The 20,551-nt window shown below is 38.3% G+C and overlaps 1 protein-coding gene across 1 annotated transcript in view; it reads right to left on the bottom strand.

Annotated features, from left to right (window-relative positions):
* Positions 1-426: 426 nt before the first annotated feature.
* The window catches only part of ror1 (receptor tyrosine kinase-like orphan receptor 1), a 161,449-nt gene continuing 141,324 nt past the window's right edge, over positions 427-20,551 (bottom strand). The window contains exons 5-12 of the mRNA XM_015378678.1: positions 18,086-18,213; positions 14,682-14,999; positions 12,750-12,995; positions 11,011-11,222; positions 7,221-7,400; positions 5,043-5,270; positions 4,494-4,858; positions 427-4,027 (exon numbers count right to left, since the gene is read on the bottom strand). Coding sequence (XP_015234164.1) covers positions 3,334-4,027; positions 4,494-4,858; positions 5,043-5,270; positions 7,221-7,400; positions 11,011-11,222; positions 12,750-12,995; positions 14,682-14,999; positions 18,086-18,213 — 2,371 coding nt within the window. The 3' untranslated portion in view covers positions 427-3,333. The remainder of the gene's footprint in view (positions 4,028-4,493; positions 4,859-5,042; positions 5,271-7,220; positions 7,401-11,010; positions 11,223-12,749; positions 12,996-14,681; positions 15,000-18,085; positions 18,214-20,551) is intronic.

Raw genomic sequence — 20,551 nt, forward strand, 5'->3', positions numbered from 1 at the left:
ACACAAACAGACCCAGTAAAGTTATAAATGGAATAAGATTTCAAACAAGTTTGATCATGGGGCATGCTTTAGCTTAGAAATCCCCTCTTCAAATCTGCAACATTTGCATGTGAATGAAAAAAAAAAACAAAGAAAACACTCACATGAATAAGAACACCGAAAAGTCCTTTCTATTACACCTCCTTTTTTTTTTTCCCAGTTCTGGTGAAATTCTTGCTTGACTAATATAGTTTGCAGCTGCATAGAGTTCAGCCTTTAATAAACAGCTAAACAGCGCCACCCTCTGTTCATCAACAGTCACTGTACCAAGGAAATGACAGCCCGAAAATGGAGATCTGCTGACACCTGGTGGATTCCTTCTGTTATGACAACTGCACCGTACATGAAATAAGAAATATTCTAGAGAGAACTTTGACAAACATTATTTAATAATAATGATTTTTGCAATACAAAAACATTTGTGCAAAAACAATCGGGCGAATTACAAAGAAAAGGCCTAACTTGGTCAATATGAGAATAAACCTAATGTGAGAATAAAACTGTGTTGGTTCTTAAAAAAAAAAGGACTAAAAAGGCACATTTATGATGGTTCTGCAAAAACAAAATAACTCAAACAGACCTTATAAAGATTCACAGTCTTGTGTACAAGTGGTTTTTGCACTTACACATCTGTTTCACGGTGGAAGTGAACAAACTCGGTTATAGGTAGCTCCGTCTACTTTAGAAAAAGAAACAAACAAAAAAAAAACAAAGCAAAAACAAACACAAGACAGGCGTCTTAATCATAAGTAAAGTTGTACTTCATAAAATAAAATAAAAAATCTGTAAAACCCCCCCAAACTTATGACTTAAAATCACCTTTGTGCACGTTTAACTTGTTTCCTATAAAAATTCATAAAGCAGAAATTTTGTCTAACTGTCCTTTTTTACCAAAACTTGGGGACTGATTGAATCAAATACCTCTTGAAGTAAATAAAGTATTTTCTATCTCTATTAACTTAGTTTTCTGCTAAAAAGTGTTTGCAGCACAAAAAAATGGTCAAACACAACTGATTGTTAGCCTTCTAACAGAGATAAGTAACACACACACACAGCCCAAAGTATCTTTGTTAATATTTGCATTTTGAGGATTGTCAAATAAAAAAGGGGGATGATGATAAACTGCTGTTAAAAAAAAAACATGCCAAAAGCTTCATATTTAGTAATTAATTGACATTACTATTAAAAAAAAATAGAGTACAGAGTTCAGCATTTACCAAACACACACTTCTTCATTTTGGAAAAAGGTATCAGAGAGAATGTAAGCCACTATGACACTGACGAATAAATACAGATGTAGAAATAACAGACAAATTTGATTTATTTTCCCTCCCTCGCTACTTAGGCCACTTGCTTGTTACCCAGCATGGCCTGCAAAATGCACTAAAGTACACTGTATTCACAGGACCTGGTGCATGAAGCACATACGATGACTTCCAACTGTTTTCAGAGACCCTAGAATGTTCCATAGTACCGTTATCTGCTACAGGCCTTGTGTATTTACAATAAACTTCCTACAATGATATCTTGGATGATTACTTTTCCTCAAAACGTAAAAAAAAATAAATACAAACCCCACAAAGACACATCTGGGAAGCAACTCTTTAAAAAAATAAAGCACTAAAATTGTCAATAAAAAAATCTCTAAAAGGCTGCGTTGGTATAAAAGTTTAAAGAATTTAATTAAGAATTATTTTCAGGGTTGTGTGGGTTAGTTGTGAGCACGCACAACCTTCCACTACCTTACCAACCCTTTCTAGATTGTTTTTTTGTTTTTTTTTCTTCTGAGTTACAGGTGTTTTGATTAGTTAAAGTCAGTCTTATTTTAATAGAAAGCGGTCAGAAGAATCTCAGTTAGGGAAAACATTCTCATAGGGGAGTTAACTGCCGATTTCCACCATCCAACCCACTGAAAACAAAACCACAGGAGATTGGCTTTAGCTAAAACAGTTGTTAATAACACGGACTGTGCAATTTTTCATATATGTTGATTTAAAAAAATCCAAAAATAAACAAGAAACATACTGATACTAATAATTTATGACGTTGAAATGGAAAATGTAAACAGGAATAGTTTTTCTTCTAAAACTTTAATTTTCCGTCTTCATCAACCTTTTCTGCAAATGATAATAGCCATGCATAAAGAAGCATTTAGGGAGTACACTGCTGTTACAGGGTAGGTAGAGTTACATCAAATCCCCAGAAAGATTTAAATCAGACTAAGACCAGCAAAAAGTCATTGTTTGGTGGAAACATTAACTACAAAAGTTAAATGGAAATTTGTACTTATATTACACTGTTGAAATTCATTCTAGTATAGCCCCTGTTTTGATTAGTGACTACTATATGAGAACGTCTCGCTATATCTCCAAACTGGACTAGTTTGATAATGCTGACCAAAAAAAAAAGATGTTTTGGGGGGGAACTCCGTAGCCGTTTTAAGCAGAGGGGAGATGTTTTTTGATTGTAGAGGAAGTTTCATCAACTTTGATTGAAAAAATAAAATAAAACAAACATTCAGCTGTCATTTTCGATGGTAAAAGATGTGAATGACGAGGGTATGTTGATGCTTGACCTTGACAATAACAAATTGAGCTGCATCCCCGTAGATGCCATCTCAATTCCTGTTGCTTTACAGTGAGGGTGGGGTCGGGTGGGGGCTACACTCTAAGGCACAGAACCAAACATGTTGGAGTCTGGAGTCCAAAGGGTGGAGCAGGAAACCCACAGAAAGCCAGTAGATGGTCCTGCTTGAGCCAACGTTTCATTGCTTAGGCCGGTGTGGGTATTCTGGAGCGCAGCTGAAAGGCACCGTGAGCGAGTTTCATGAATGTTTATGTCTCTATATGAAACAGTCTATTAACAGAGTCACAAACTCACTGCCTGCAAGGGTCCAATAAAATCAACTGAACCAGGGTGGACTTGTTACTTATTTCAACCATAAGCTTAAAAAGTTCCTTTTGAATATATACTTATATGTATTTTTTTCATTCACTCAACACTTTAATGTATTGTATTTACAAGGGTTACCATAGCAACATTGTTAAACCAAGACACTAAGAACACTTTACAGTCAGACATCTCTTTGCAATACTTATGTAGCTGCAGCAATGCTTTTTTTGTTTGTTTTTTTTTTGTTTTTTTTTGCACATTTAGCAGTGTGAACAAGCCTGCGCCTGTCTGGTCTCACTAAGGCCGAAGTTGAGCTGTGGTTCTCGCTCTCTGGCTGAGAGGCAGAACGTCTCATATGAGGTTCCGGAGCAGGAAGAGAGAGGGAACATTGCCCCGGCCTGTTCACAGGTCCGCGGTGATGACTGAGTCATTGTACATAATCACATCAGAGTCTGGAGTGAGCAGAGCTGAAGTTTGCGAAACGTGGTCAATTTGCGTCACCCCTTTTTGGGAGACTTGTCCGTAAACCTGACCCCCGCCGTTCCCCGGCGTGACGCAGTGAGAGAGGAGTGGCGTGTTGGCCTCGTGGTTGGAGCCCGTGGTGGAAGGCACCCCGCTGACGTGGCCCGTGCTGGTGGAGCCGCTGGCACTGCTGGGTGAGCGGCTTTTAGGAGGCGGCAGGTGGTGCTGGATGACTCTAGTAGGTGGAGCTGGAGGGGCAAAGTGAGCTGGGAAGGCTGCATATCCTGGTGGGATGGGGTATCCATTGACAGGGATGAAGCGCTGATGGGTTTGTGGGACAGCCATTGGAGTCCAGGCAGGAATAGTCGCCATCTGCCCAGGTGCAGGGATGGCCTGGGCAGGGTAGAGGTATCCAGCGGTGGCGGTGGCAAAGCGAGGGTTGCTGAGGTTGCTGACGGGACTGGCACTGAGCGAGGTTGTCTGAGTGGTGGCGTTGCCTCCTCCACCGGAGGGAGTGCTGGAGCTGGCGTGGGAAGACAGCCCCTCCCAAGCTCGCAAGCGGCTGTGGATGTCTTTAAAGCGTGGTCGGCGAGCTGGTCCCTCCTGCCAGCATTCTGTCATCAAGCCATAAAACCTGAAAGATGGTAGACGTAGGAAGTTATTCACTGACAAAAAATGCATTTTTTACGCACAAATTACAAAAAAAATATCAACTTTTATGAGCATATAAGCTACAGACCCATACTCCATAATCCTCTAAGCATGACATCACCACAGTAAAACATAGCAGAAGTGGTGTCAGGCTTTGGGATTGTCTTTTGTCTGCAAGAACATGAAGTTGATGCCATTTACCAAAAAACTTTATAGTATTAAAATGGCCCAAAGTCCGCCTTAAAGTTCACCAGGGAGCCTGTTAAGGGCTAGAAAACTTCTTTTCATTGAAGCTCAACGGTCAAATCTCACAAAGATGGAACCATTTTCCTGACAAGCATGCTCGAGATATACTGTACCAGACCTACAGAGTACCATTCTAGACTATTGCAGACAATGTAGGAGGCCTAAGGCTACATCTCCTGATCAGAAACCATGCAGTGACACACCTTGGTGGGCAGTCCTCCGGGCAGGGCAGCAACTGCCTCTTTCTCACCATCTCCATCACTTCCTGGTTGGAGAAGCCATAGTAAGGCTGCAGGCCGTAGCTGAAGAGCTCCCACAGAACCACCCCAAATGACCAGATGTCTGAGTCTGTGGTGAACTTCCCATAGGCGATGGATTCAGGGGGCATCCAGCGGATGGGCAGCAGAGTCTTAGGCTGGATGCAGTAGTAGTCAGAGGAGTAGATTTCTCTGGAGAGACCCAGGTCAGAAATCTTCACGTGCAGCTGTTCGCCTACTAAAATGTTCCTTGCTGCCAGGTCTTTATGGATGTAGAAGTGACTGGCTAGATATTCCATCCCTGCAGCAACCTAATTGATAAAACAAATATTGGGTCATCCAAGTCAGAAATAACAAAACAGACAAATTACAAAGCAATGACAATCAAACACTAGTTTTAGCATGTCTTTATTTGTATCTTTTTATAATTTCTATTGCATTAAAAGATGATTCAAAGCATTTAACAACATCATGTACCATGTTGGTTGAAGTTACCTGTATGGCCATATGCAGAAAGTCTCCATGATCAAGACTGGATTTTACAGTGCCGTCCTCGTCACTGCTGCAGCCAACGTCAGAGTGCGGCGACCGCATAATCAGGAACTCGTGAAGATCTCCTTGTGGCAGAAACTCGAATAGCATGCAGGCAGGTTGCTCCTGCGTAACCACACCAAGGAGGCAGACCACGTTCGGGTGCTGGAGCTCAGTCAGCACAGCAGCTTCCTGGAAATCAATAAATATCAATAAATATCACAACTGTTTTAATGAACACACATGATCACTTTTTTTTTCTGTCACAATGTGTGACAGGAAACCCATCGATTAAAAGAGCAACATCCGTGCAGAAGTACCTTCAGCCTGTTAGATTGAAAGAGTGTAGTCATGTTATATGCCTATACAAAAACACCAAAAACATTTGATCATGATTACATATGGTAATCTACACCAAGTATTTGTCCTGATAGTTTCTCATTAGTCCTTTTTGCATCTAAGAAGAATTCCTGCACCAGGCGCAATAGCACCGTCTGACTGCAGCCAGACGTGCCAACTGAGGCTACTTAATAGACCCCCACAGTCTTGCAGGACCTTGCGCTTTATTGACAGCTCAGTGTGCTTGAAGACCAACCAATATTAAACAAATTAATTAAACAAATAGAATAGAAAATCCCTTTATTGCACTAATATTTAACTAATATATTATAAGACCACTCCCCTTTAACAACATTTGCAAGTGAATACTTCTTTCCTTCAGTGTTTCTGAACAGTATGACATATATAGTGGGCAAAAACATTTAACTAATCTAGTGATAACGTGAGGAGGCTCAAGTCTCATAGAAGAACAGCATTTACCACTGAGACATTAGCCTCTGGAAAATTACGTATTACTATGCTCTAGGGGTGTGAATTGGCAATAATTGGGCTAAACGTACCATAATACATGTGCTATGATATGATTTATCCCAATATCCCAATACATTAACAAAGATGATAGATGGCAATTTTTATAATAATATAGCCAATAGTCTAGCTGTAAAAAAAAAAAAAAGATGGTAATGGTGGATTTTTTTGTTTTTGTAGCATACATATTATATAGTCTATTAACCTAAAGCAATATGCATGGCATGGTTGTTACATGTCAGGTATGCCGGTCATTGACCTTTGACCAAGGCACTTTACAGCAGAACTGCAGTCAGTTCCTGCATATGCATGGCTATCACTGCCCCTACATAGTTAGGGACAAATGCAGAGGACTAATTTCCCACTGGGATCAGTTTCATGGTCATGGTAGGCCACTTCTTTGATTTTATTTATTTTGCTCAAGCTACTCATAAGCCCACAGCCCACCAAATGTGCAAAGGGCAATATTATTGCCATTATGGTTAATACATAGTAGACATTTTACACATTTGATGATAAAATGTCACAGGGGATGGTATGGGGGATGGTTATTTAAGAAAGGGGATGATTTGCTGAATGCTGAATATAGCCCTGGTCTTTTTGTTACTCTGCTGTATAGGGAGCACGGCAGCTACAGTGCGCTGCCAACTAGCAGTTGGATTTTTAAGAGTTATATAAAAGTAAGAATGAAATGGATGTTTGTCTATTAGTATTCAATACATTTAGATTTGCTCTGCTGAATTTTAAAACAATACCAATATAATGAAGTATTACAATATTTGTCTTCCCTCCCATCCAGCATGCATTTTTTTTTCCATTTAGCTTAAAGTTACTTTTAGGAGAAAAACAACATTTTTTTCCCATGAAATATAAGTTTAGAAGGGTGTGATTGGTGACACAGATAATCACTTTGAAAGTGGTGAAACAACAATAAACAATTAGAGTAAAGAAACATTTGACTTTTGGTGACACAGATGACCCCAGAGTAACAATACTGTTCAAAATAGGAGCAGGAATTAATATATCTTCAAGCTTGGCTTGTAACAAAGTAATTTTAAATCTCAACAATCTCTCACACATCTCCTTATGCAATTTCAAAATATTTCTATATTTTTGATATGAAAACTAATAAAACTATAGTAGACTATAAGCCTAAATCAAATTTCATGGAAATTTGTAAATGCATAACTTGTAATGTTAACAAAATTTTCTAAGGGTAAAATGTAAACAAAATAAAAAATATATATACTTTGGGAACAGTTATTCATTCAGTACCTGTTGAAAGTCTGTCCATTGCTGATTGGTGGAAATATCTTTCAGAGTCTTAATGGCCACAAGCTGCGCCTGGTCCATGCCTGGCAGATAGAGATGACCCTTGTAGATCTTCCCCAGCGTGCATTCTCCAAGCTCCTCCATGAAACGCACCGCCGACATGGGGAGCTCTTTGGCTTTACCCTGTGAACACAAAACCTAATATCAGTGGTTTGCAAAGAGGTTACAGGAAAGCTGTGGTATTATTTTGCCCGAACGGCCATTACTCTTTTATCAACATTATTTTCTGTAGAAATCCCAATATGGGGTATTTCTGTATCAATTATCTACTAAAAAACTGGCTGATACAAATGAAAACAGGCTGAAGGTGTAAAATGATGTGGGGTGAAAAAATATCCCAGAAGATTATTAATTGTTCTAGACAGACTAAATCCATTACATCACCACTTAGTAATTTCCTTAACAATTTTGGAAAGCGGTTGGGGAAAAGGGGAAATCAGGCAACATATCGTATGCCTAAAAAATGGGATTTGGCTCTCAGCTCTCTCTCTAAGCATTTGGGGGAAAATTAACTCCCAAGTCAGTAAACCCAAGATTCTGCAGCAGAAATAACAGAAAAAAAGCTGTTAGGCTAATTGGGAAGGAGGGCTTGGAGTGCCACGTATTAACTGAAAAAACAATTCCTTAATTTTTTATTTCTTTTTACATGCATGCAAGTGGGGAACAGAAATCCTAAAGCATTTAAATATGAGTTCTTGGAGACGAACAGCGAGAAACCCCAATTTTCCTTTAATAATGGGTTTAATTAGTTGGTGTGTCCTTCTGAATTTTTTTTTAATAATCCAGCTAGACTAGTAGAGTCATTGCCATAACAAGCAGACTGATCATGAAAGGTCAGTTAATAATGTCGTTATGCCACATTTGTATCAATAAAAAATAAGATGAGCATAACTACACTGGTCCTCTAGAGTTAAAAACTCCAGAAGACCAGCTTTATTTCTATTTCTATAGAAAACATTAATAGATTGGAGTGTTAGTAAATTGTTTATGTGTGTATGAGAAGGAGTCCATTAGGGGTGTGTGAGGTTGGAGTTGGGAGGAGATGAAAAGTGAGCGAAGGCTGGCAGAGATTTTAAGATTCCAGGAACTCCGAGTTGAATAATGAAATTCCTCTGCGAGCACGACACACACATATGCTCAGGCACACGCACACACAGGTCAGCGGGAGCTCTGAGGGGGGTGTGAGTGTATTATATTAGGAGAAAAGCAGATGTTTTGGGTTATGGGTTTGTTTCACCCCTTTACTCCCACACCCAAAGCCTCAGATCCAAACTACACCACCACAGGTTTGTGTGTGTGAAGAAATCGTTTCAGGGTTTGGCCCTTCTATGACCCTAAAAAAAGCCTGCTGGGTAGCATCCAAATGCTAAAACATTGTGGAGTTTTAAATGATGTTTTAGAAGGAAAAAGTTATCCATGTTTTTTTTTTTTTTTTTTTAAATAAAAATCTGAAAATTTGGACCTATTTATTATTTCTCAAAGCAACATTATACATCCCCAAATAAAGAAATGACCTTAATTCAACAGTTCTCCCTAGGGAGCTGAGGGTCTTTCCTAGGACCCCAGAGTCATCATCTGTGGGATTTAAACCTGTAAACCTGCAGCCTTTCCATCTGGGGGTCATTTGGAGGTCTGTCTCTACAGACTTTTATCCATCCTTTGCAAAATAGCAACAACTAAGTCTGATTGCATGAGATGTAAAATAATCTATTTTCAATAAATATATATATATATATATATATATATATATATATATATATATGCTGTCTTAAAGGTATAGGGGAGGATTTTCTTTTTCTGGGTGGATCATCAAAATAAATGGTCCTCCTAATTGTTAGTCATTCTGGTGATATGTTTACATAAGGCGACCTGCTCATCCCTAGTTAGCTATCTTTTTCTGCGTATGCTCTTTGAAAATGGCCGTGGGTCATAAGAGTTTAAAAATAGCAAATGTTCTTTTGGAAAGTAGCAGCTCTTACTGGTAAGGGTTCACAAATGTAAACATCTGGAGACATCCTTTGATTTAGCATATTAATACATCCACTATCACAGATTGTGGAAAAATCCTGGAAAGAAATTACTGTCATTGTTAGATGGTATAAAGAGGCTCTGAAAATGCTGTAATGCTGTTTTCTACTACACAAAGAACTTTATTAAAGTTAGCTTCCACTTCATTGAAACGAAGTGGAAAATAGTTCTATAGCATGTTAGAGTGACATACCCTGTTTATTAATGATAAATTTCCATCTCTGTAGATTTAAAATAATATTTTTTTAAATTTCTTATTCATCTTTTTTATGCAATGGCCTAATAGGTTCCGGTTTGTTATGTCTTTGAATGAGTCAAATAATGTGTAGGAAAATATATATAAGTAATATAATAATATAATAATATAAGTATTTAATACAGTTGGTACAACAATTAACTGTTTAGTACAATGATGTACTAAAAAAAGGAGAAAAAAAAAGCTTGTTATGAAAAGAGAAATTTTCACAATCAATTAATCGTTATTTGACCATTAAAATAAATCAACCTTAGAGTACATCATTGATCAGTGTTGGCCTAGTGGTTGCAAGTACCTGGTTCAATCCTCACAGCCTCCACTCTGCGTCTTTGAGTAAAACCCTTAACCCTACACTGCTCTGCAAGGGGATGGCTTAAATGCAGAGAGTGAATTTCCCCATTGTGGGACAATAAAGGAATTTACATTTACATTACATTAATCACTAACGTGCTTGTATCCAAACATACATAGAAGAGCTTCAGTTTTTAAATCAGAGAAACATGTGTTCTGGCTAAAAATCCGAACCCTTTTAGTTGTAATGTAATATTAATGCAGATAATCAAATACTCTCCACTTTGACTGGTAAAGAAAATCTAGAAAATAAGAAACAGACATGGAATGGCTGAATGTGCAACCTTAAAGGAAGCATGATTCAGACCCTGATGTGAATTATACTCTGCCTGGTCATCTGCACTACAAAGTCAGGGGAGTAAAGACAGAATAAGATGTCCCGTAAAGGGGATGGAGGGAAAGGACATAAGAAGAGGATGGGATAAGTGAAAGCAGAAGTGTGAAGGAGAGCTGTGGAAAAACAGATAGTGGGAGAAAAATAAACAGAGGGAAAAAGCTGCAGCTGAACATTCCTGGACCTGCTGAGATCTGATGATAGAGATCTGAAGGTTTGCCTCATGCAGGTCATTTCCACACAACGAACCTTGTAACCTCGGCATGCTGCGAGGTGTCACAGCCAACAGGCAGGGTGCTGCACCGCTGTTTTGACTCCTCTAGTCTGCTCTTTCAGACAAAGAGAGTAGAGGGGCTTTCTTTGCGAGAAGGTTCAAGGGGGCCCAAACATGCAGTGCAAGTTAAAGAACTCAATTAAATTAAACTATGTTACTCTGTCAGACAAGGGTCTTTGTCCTACTGCGTAAAGTCATAATGATGCGACTAAGAGATGAAGTAGCAATAGTTCCATCTGAGGATTTGAGAGGTGCAAGTGTTTTCCGAAAGCACTGAAAGCTGTTTTAAGCACAAATAAAGGTATATTAGACAAAAAAAGGTGAATAACACCACCCCTAAACAGCAGCCAGTCCTAATTCAAAAATCAGTTATTTAAGCTGAATTCTAACTTTATGGGATCATTTTCTTTTAACTGCAAATGAATAAAGTAAAGCAGAGACAGAGACACATTCACTTTGTCGCTATGTTTCGTGTTGGTGCATGTACTACCTTTGGTTTGTAGGGAGTTGTCAGCATAGACATCTCCACATTTTGACCTCGGACTGGTTTGGGTGGACGAGCAGCTGGAGGCCTGGAGGACTTCTGGTTGTTACGGCAAACGCAGATGAACAAGAAAAGCAAGACGATGGCCAATGGGATGGCCACACTGGGAACTAGGATGTAAAGGATCTCCATGCTGCCACTGGACTTATCTTTATGGTCTGAAACAGAGAAATAAATATGGTGTTAATAGTGTAACATCAATGTTAAAAAGTAAAAAGCACCACTGCCTCCACTGTTTCATAGATCCAGTGTCTCTGGACGCTCTATTGCAGGCATGAACTTTGCAATGATTAGTTTTTCTCTCAAACAGAAAGTAAACCCGATTCATTTTTTTCTTGAATAAAACGATTGATGGGGCTGTTGCTGCCGTTAACTCTGTGTAGCCTCTTGATTTATTTCCCTTTTTAAAGGTAACTCTGGCCTTGTACTTTTTTGTGTTCAGGTGTACGCCTTCCTCTTTAGTTGTTCTTCCAACGCAGTCATTCAAGTCTAGATGTTTGCTAATGCTTTGAATAATAACTACATCTAATATCATTAATTAAGCTGTGTGAAATGATTAAAAGACCAGTTAAAAAAAAGTCAAACATTTATATAAATCTTCATATCCGTATAAAGTCACAGAGCATGTGGGTAGGTAGGTGCTTACCTCCAGCATTCACTGGGTGGGAGAATGTACAAACCTTTTACAGGTCCCTATGCCTATCACAGGAAGTGACTGTCCTTCTCCAACTAAAACAAGCTTGATATTTGAGGACAAAATGTTCACCTTAATGTTATTAAATCATTTCCCCATTAGTAGGTTCCACAAATCACAAAAACAACACTGTCCTGATATTGGCTTCTGACTATCGGAGTGTGGGATAGTGACATTTCATGGCTTTTTTCCCCCACTTTGCTCTAAGTTGCTATCTAACAGTTGGATTTACTAAATGAGGACTAAATTCTCCTTAAATAAAAACACTTATTCCTTCAGATTTTTCTCTTTTCCAATGTTGGTACCTTCATTTCCTTCTTAAAAAGAAATAGAAATAGCACAATATTGGGTGTTCAAATCAGACTTAGTTTAGAGTCCACAAGTCCAGTTCATCCTGGATTTGAAGTACCGGTAATTAAGAAAGTGGGAAAGTTTTTTCTTTTTTTTTTTTCAAAACCTGAACATTCAGTTTTGCTGAAAACGCTGAGAGATAAAATGTTAAGATCAGCTCACTGCTTCCCAAGGGGATGAGTTAAATGCAGAGAGTTAATTACATTGGTCTGTACTTGTGACAATTTAAAGATAATAAAATGCTTAAAAAAAAAAAGGTTGGGGGGTAGGCTTTGTGCTTTAGTGATATGCATTTGCGTTTTGGGTTTTTAAAAATGTTCCTGCAGCTTGTGCTTCTGTAACGTGATCCTTTACTTCCACCTCTCTCTGTCCAACAGAGCTTATTTATCTAATTAACAAACCCTTCCAGAGTTCTAGTTCAGGAAATGCTGTTTAAATAAAGCCAAGAAAGGGTGAAGGAAGTCAGCTAGAAGATGATCAGATTATTTAAGAATGCATGAAAAGAAAAAAAAGAAGCTCTTTACTCTCTTTCCAATCTCAGGGTTATCAAAAACAAAACATGACAAAGAACTTTTTAAGAAGTTATTGAGAGGAAACAGCATCAAATTCTAACTTGAAGGTTTAAACCGAAGTGCCTCACCACAGACTGGAATGTCGCAGAGCTCCATGCGAACACCTTCATCCAGCGTGAAGCACCAGGGGGCCTCGTGTTTGTTCCCAGGGTTGCGGCAGTAAGAGTGCCCCCCATTCAGCTCGGTGTAACGGACTGCCAGGTAGGTGTGGCTGTGGGGATACTGGGAGTTCCACGGCTGACACTGGCGCCCCGATTTGGTCACACTCACGGTGCCTCTGTAATCTGCTCCAGTGTTGTTGTAACACTTGTGACCTGAGAAAAATAAAGGTGAGGTGTTCATTGCTTACGCCCAATAATTGAACAGTGAACAGACATAAGTAAATACTCAAATTTAGAGCTAAACATATTTGATCAAAATGCAACAATAAAAGAAAATCTGTAATTGCTTTAGTCTGAAAGTAGAAAAGTGGTTTAAAGGCAGGAAAGAGGATTCTCTGGTGGAAGATATGTCCAACAGATGTAATTCAGAATGGTGTGCATGCGTCAGTGCCCCCTCCTTCGCAAAAGTTCACTACGCTGGAAACACCTCTGCTCAGAATATTGTTTTTCACCTATAGAGGCAGTAAAGTGCCAGACTGCACCTAGTCAGCAGGAAATCTCCATAAGAACAAGTTGTTTTTGAATACAGTACTTACTACAGAATTAAACGTAATTAAATGGTTACCTGTCCAGCAGAAGTTTTGCGACCAAAGCATGTTTTCAGAACCTTTAGCAGCTTCAGGGCACGCTACCTCTGGAAAGAATCTCCTAACAACTTACTTAGTCAAATCCGTTCTCTCCCACTTTCTCATAATTGCAAGAATGCCATCCATTAATTAATTAATTTTAGATTAATGTAGACACTTAATTTCTGAGTAAAAACTCTTACATGACTTAAAAAAGAACACTAAAAGAGCAAAAACAGTCCTTTAACATATGCATACAGGTATTAACATAGCATTTATACACAATGGAAGACATTCTTTTTGGTCATAAACAGAAAAAATATAAATTTCTTGAAATAAACATGGGCTTTATTGTAATAATTTAAATGGATAGGTGTAATCTCATTTGAGAAACTACAAAGAGGGTGAGCTTCATAAGTAGGGAGATCCAATTTGTCATCGCTCACAAAAAAGTTCATCTGTTGAAATAATATTTGTCCCAAAGATTGTCAAACATTTAGATACAAATGTAAGAGAAGGAATGACACAAAGCTCAGGGAGGAGGATAAAACACATTCCACACAGGAGCTGTGCAGGGAGGCAACAGCCAGACCCCCAGGATGGCTGCAGGTTCTAAGTACGAAGTTTTTCATGAATATAAAGAACATTTTTACTTTTATAAAAAAAAAAGCATCCCCTGACAGAAAACAACAACAAATGTTGAAATAAATAAACAAAATAAATCTTTTCTGTAGATAAATCCTTAGAGGTAAAACAAAGACTGATCATTTTTGCGCTACGTGAGGTTTAAATAACCACTGCATGGCCTGCTAATGTAAACCATTTTGGTGACACAACTCTGCGCTTCAGATTAACAATGCTGGTCAGAACTGAAGCTTCAGATAAAAGCTGTAATTTACACGCCTATCTGAAGCAGATTTTGACTTATGACAGAGTTCCCTGAGTTGTACACAGCGTCCTCTAGGGTCTCTCCACAGGTGGCTCTCTCCAGCTCCAATTGAAACTGGAGACATTTTCCCTGCTAGTTTCATCCTTGGTATGCACTGTGTTTTTCACTAATGTGTGAGCTTGGATTTCTAGAGTGCTTTGCTCTTTTCCTTAATTGCTTTTGATGCATTTCTTAATTTTAGAGATGAAAGCGGACATAGCCATCATGACTCAATATCAGCCAGAGCACAAATGGGATCATAAGAATGTATGTTAGAGATGGGCTGTTATGTTTGGTGGACAATGAAGTAATGTATGCCGCACCAAACCAGTAGAGCAGTCTTACTTTTATCGATGGGCTCAGCCATGGGGATCCCAATCCGTAAACAGTTGGCAGCCTTCGGGCTGTCAGAGGCAGCCAGCTCCTCACAGTTGGGCAGTTTAAGGCTCTTCAGTATGATGGGGTTGGAACGGGCAATGATGTACTCAGTCTTGCACAGATCGTTCTCCAGTATCTCACATTCGTCCTTACAAAGGTCCCTAGGCCTGTCAATGCCTGAGGTACGGTCGCATGTTGGAAAGGCAAAGTGGCAAAGGGAAGGGATGGCGAACTGGGAGCAACGATCGGACAAGTGATTGGAAGTTCCGATCATGGTGAAGGCAGCTGAAAAAAACAAAAAAAAAAAAACAGGAAAAGGTTGTGATTATTGGTAGAAGGAACAAATTAAGACATTCAAATTAATTTTAGAATGAAGAAAGATTATACAACTATTTTGAAGCGTTAAGTGAGACTCGGTCAATGTTACCAGTCTAGTTCAGTTCTCTGTCCAGTTCCCATATAAGCAACTCTGATCTTTATTTATTTTCTTTTGCCATCAACAAGGCAGAAAAAATGGAATACAAAGAAGATTTTTTTTTTACTTATAACTCATAGCTGTAGAGTTATAAAAAGCATTTGCTTTCTCTGTGGTTGTCATGACCACAGCAATGGCTCTGTCCCACGTAGGAATAACATCAAGACTACAGCACATATTGGCCTGATTAAAGTGACCATAAAGACAAATAAAGGTGACATTTATTCCAAGATGCTCGGTATCGATGCCAGAATTTAAACATACATGATATACAGCTGTCAGATTATTATGATACAATGGCTGCATAAATCTGAAGTATTAGAGGTCCTTGATGTTTCGGATTGCTGTCAGGGTTCAGGCGATGTTTGGGCCATGAACCAGGGGGTGAAACCGACAGCTGCATGGAAGTCATCAATAACAAATAAGCAAAACAAAGGAACAGAAGCGGAAAGGCAGACATTTCTAAGAGTATGACACTGTGGGCCATGTGTGCTCCATAAAGAGAGGAGACAAAGCTGAACTCTCTCTGAACTTTGATGTCCTGCCTGCCTTCCCAGACATGACATCAAAGATTGAAATTTACAGAAGAGTGCCACTGATATGCAGAAAGCCGCTTGCTCTCTATTTTAAATAGAAACTTACAAGTTTGAGGAGTATAGGAGATATGATGTGCATTAACAAAATCAATCAAAATAAATGTATTATACAAGGACAATTGCTTTCTATATTTTTTTTCTTAACTATTTGTACTGATCATTTTATGGGCATCTACACTTGTTGAAAAGTAATAATGCATAGATTGAAATATTAAATAAATCTTTAAGTCACTGGTATTACTGCTGGTGGAGGGGGTGGGGCTCATTTAAGTACTTTTTAAAGCAGTCAAAAATATCCCAAATACCTCAATAACCTTGAATAAAAAAAACAAACAAAAAAAAGCCCCCATTGCTCAATTTGTTATGATTATGGCCAAAGTTACTAAGAGTCACCGTGAAGGCCCTTAAGAACCAAAAACAACGCTGACATTTTCCAATACTAATGTCAACATTGCAGGCTAAACGTTGGATTCCAACAAAAACAAAACTGCTGGATCACATGTGAGAGTGTGATTTAAATACATAAGATGTCCCGTTAGTGTGATGCAAGAAAATACTAATATTCAAAAACAAATTTATTTTTATGTTAGAAAGAGACATGATTTAGTGTCATGGTGGCTGAGGTTCCAGCAAAAAGTTACTGTGATGGTAAATCTTTTTAGTTACGGTAATTAACGTGGCCAATTACATGGTTCAGGCCATATTTACACTGCAATGAAATAGATCACGAAATAAACTTTATACGTACATGACCAGAGGTTATGTGCATTTTTTTTTTATGTCTAACTTGCTAATTTCAGCTGAGAATAATTTGGGATTTCATTTTTTTCCCCTCAAGGAGTGTAATATATAAAAGAGGAAAACCATATTTCAAGGTGTTTGACAGAAATGTTTTTTAATGCAGCTAAACATTTGCAAGATTTCGAAATTATTATGTTTCAACATTTATTATCATATTCCAAACCTTTTTATATTTATTGAAAAAAAATAAGGGAGATATAATTTATTGACCAAAAAATGGAGAACGCTTAGGTTTTTGGTAGATTTAATAAGTAAGGTTATTTCTTTCTTTTTTAATAGAATTTTAAATTAAGATTTAAATTTTTTGAAATATATAATATATATTTTTTAGATGTGTAAGATAAATATTTAATCTTTAATGACTAGAAAAGAGTCATTCCATTTTTCGTCAGATTGGTAACGTATTTCCACCTTGGGCGCAAAAATCTTTGCCCATTCGTTATAAGTTGTACATGCGCATTAGCTCCTCTGCAATACAAAGGTATAGGAGAGCTTGGGGCGCAGCTCTGGTGTGCCTAGAGCTGACAGGAAGTGTATCTACTCGCTAACTAACCATAATGGCGAACTGCATGTCCGAGGCTAAAGCTTTATTCTGCTTTTCCTGCCTTATTTCTTAAAGGTCTGGATCTGACCCAGCATGGATAAAGACAGGTAGGACTGATTTAAAGCACTTTTTTTCCCCTCAGTGTCCTGTCTGGGAATGTGGCAATAATAATAATTACATTGATGCCAAAAAGAGCCAAATAAGGCGCTTAAAGAACCTTTTAGAAAAGGCAAAGAAGTATGAACAATTTGGGATCGTATCGAAAATAATATAATATAGTGTACTTTTTCTAGGTGTTTATTTATTTGCATAGTAGCTCTTAAACAAACACATTCTCATAAAATAAATAGTTTTTATATATTAAAAAATATAAAGCTCACTAATAGCTTCTCCATTATTAAACTGGAAAAATCTTTTTTTTAGGTTTGTGACACAATATTGGACCATGCAAAACACAGCTCTGCCTTCAATGAGCCTCAGAAAGGGAAAAACTCGTGTAAAAAGTAAACCTGTTCGTGAAATTATGTTTTGTTTCTATAATGTTTTTTGTTGTTGGAATTTATATGAATATACTGGTGTGATAACTTAGTATAGGTTTGATTGGTTTTTGGTATATGTCTATTTTGAATTTATAGCTCCACCAGCCGCCAATGGAGAAAACCCCCTAAAATATTTTACAACATTTGACCTGCAAACTATTTTTTTTCTTTTTTATTTCTGTCCATTTCATTGGTGCATCACTATCTTAAAAATGACTCCTTCATGTTCCCAGCTATAAAATCTGCTTGATCAAAGATGTGGTTTGAATCTTTTACTGTAGATAAAATTAAGTGCTGTGTTTACTTCCATTCAAACTGGAAATACTATTTGATGAGATATAAAAATGAAGAAAAAGGTTAACGTATTAATAATACAAGATAACAAATAAACTACAGCACAAGTGTGTTTTCCCCACCTGTGATCTGAGTCTCAATCTCCCCCTGCATCTGCAGGGAATCGACGTAGATGCTGCGGTTTCCGATGAAGCGAGCACAGGCTATGCCTCTGTAGGGCTGGCAGAATCCATCTTCATTCAGATCCACCCTGACAGCACAGCAGAACAGGGAGAATAATCACTTTAAAGTCATCTGAAGACTAATACCACATCTTTCTGGGTAACTTCAAGGGACAAAAAAAAACAAAAAAAAACAACAGATGGCAGCAGGAAGAAAAAAGCTGCTAAAACCACATAGCTGCAGTAGATAAAATCACCTCAAGGGGTCAGTCCAAGTTTGACTATTGGGTGAAATCATACTTTTATCTAAGAGCCCGGTTCTAGTTGCTGTAGTTGCTGCTGTGTTTGCTTGGCTAAAGATAAGTCACACTTTTGTCAAAGGCTGAGATTCAAAAAAACTAATGCATTCAAATCACAGTTCACAGCACATACGTAAACCGCATTAAGAATTAATATCTGGCTGATGGTGGAGAAATGTCACTACAGGCTGTAATTTAAAACATGTGCAGAGTTGTCATGGCTTCACATGCATTCAAATTCCACTTAATTTGAGGGATTTTCTATGTCTTTTTACCTCTTTTAAACTCCCCCCAACACAACCTTGGTCTTACTCACAGTGGCCTGATCTTTCACCTCTCCTGTTCTATATATACACACACACACACACACACCTACACACACACAAACCACATGCATACTAGCAAGCTCCTCGCTCAGTGTGAGATCACTTAGTCTTGAGATTTAAGTCATGCCATATGGAGACTTTAAAACCAGGCGAAGCCACATTAAATAGTACAGGGGAGGACATGATGCCACTGGGCATAGAGACACGTCATTGGCTCATGTAAAATACATCCTCATGCCTCAGAGTCAGTAGTTGAAATAACAGCAAACAGAAGCAATATCTTTTAATTAAACTTTGGATGGATAAACTGCAAAGACTTGAAAAACAGATTTGGAAATATATGTACTAGGATGCAGTGCCAGGTAAACTACCAGCTTTTTAAAAGCCTAACGTCTTTCGGGGGCAGTGACTCTGCTGCATAAATGTCATGTCAGCAATCTTCCCTGTGATTGTGAAAGCCTTTCAAATGCAATTCCATGGCATTAAATTTACACTTCAAACCGGTTTTACATTAAATTCAAATGTTCTGTGAGCCATCTATATTAACAGACATTGATGAATATGAATATATATTCAAATATTCATATTCATGTTTTGGAATCAATGACTCAAACAATTTTTGGATAATGTTCCAATTTATGAAATGCACCTGTCCAATTGTCATCGGATAATTTCAAGGTGAATACAAGATGTTAGTAGTAGGGCTGGGCAATTAACTGCAATTGCAATATAATTGAAATTTAACAAAATACAGTTTTCAAATCACGAAGGCACTCATTATTATTGGCACTATATTTAACAAGAGTACAACCAAAAATGTCTCCCTCCAGCCCTTTAGGTTGAAGTGGGTTTGTCATCAAAGGTAGAGAGTTGCAGCTAGCATGCAGATCCATGCATGCAGGTAGAAGTAAATACTTTTTCATGCAGTAGTGCTTTTCATGCAATATGGTTAAAGACCTGTACTTATATATTGCTTTTTCAAGTCAGGAGACTTGACCAAAGCACTTTACACGACATTCAGTCATTTACACACTGATGGTGGCAAGCTACATTGTAGCCACAGCTGCCCTAGGGCTCACTGACAGAAGCGAGGCTGCTGTACACTGGCACCACGATGCCCTGGAGTCCTGGACTCCTGGCAAGCAAACTTTCAAAAACTGAAACATCAACAAGCTTGGGGTTGGTGCAAAAGAAAATCGAAATAAAATCGCAACCGCGATCTGGTTAAAAATAATGCAATTTAGATTTTTGGCAAAATCATTGAGCCATAGTAAGTTCATGGAGAGAAGTAAAATTTTTATAGAATAAATGAATCAGTTAAACAATATTAATAATAATTCTGTATCCAACCTGCAGATCCAACAGCAGATCCAAGCCGATGGAGGGGGAAAAGGCAGAGTTTGATCGTTGGCAGATTGGTTTGCAAAATTCAATATTAATTTCAGAGGAATTGGAACTACCCTTAGTGTTTAAATCTGCAACTCACAAATAAGAACCCATTGCCATCCACATTTGCAAAATCATGCAAATCACAAACAGTGTTCCAGTGATACCAGGAGGGTGGGTAAGCTTGGTGCGAGTCAGGGGTCAGTAGGTTCCCTTTCTCTGAGGAGGGTTAAGTGACTGAGAGGCCAAGGTCAGTTCACCCTTACCCCTGACTGTGCACATCTTAATGGACTTTCCAGACACAGATGCACACAATAAAATATAAAGCACTGGTTCGCTTACTGTCTGTTCCCAATATCGCATTTAAAGGTGGTTTAACCCTTTCATGCATAGTGGTCACTACAGTGGACAGTTAT

This window comes from Cyprinodon variegatus, unplaced genomic scaffold, assembly GCF_000732505.1.
Source record: "Cyprinodon variegatus isolate N-32 unplaced genomic scaffold, C_variegatus-1.0 Scaffold176, whole genome shotgun sequence".
Lineage (NCBI taxonomy): Eukaryota > Metazoa > Chordata > Actinopteri > Cyprinodontiformes > Cyprinodontidae > Cyprinodon > Cyprinodon variegatus.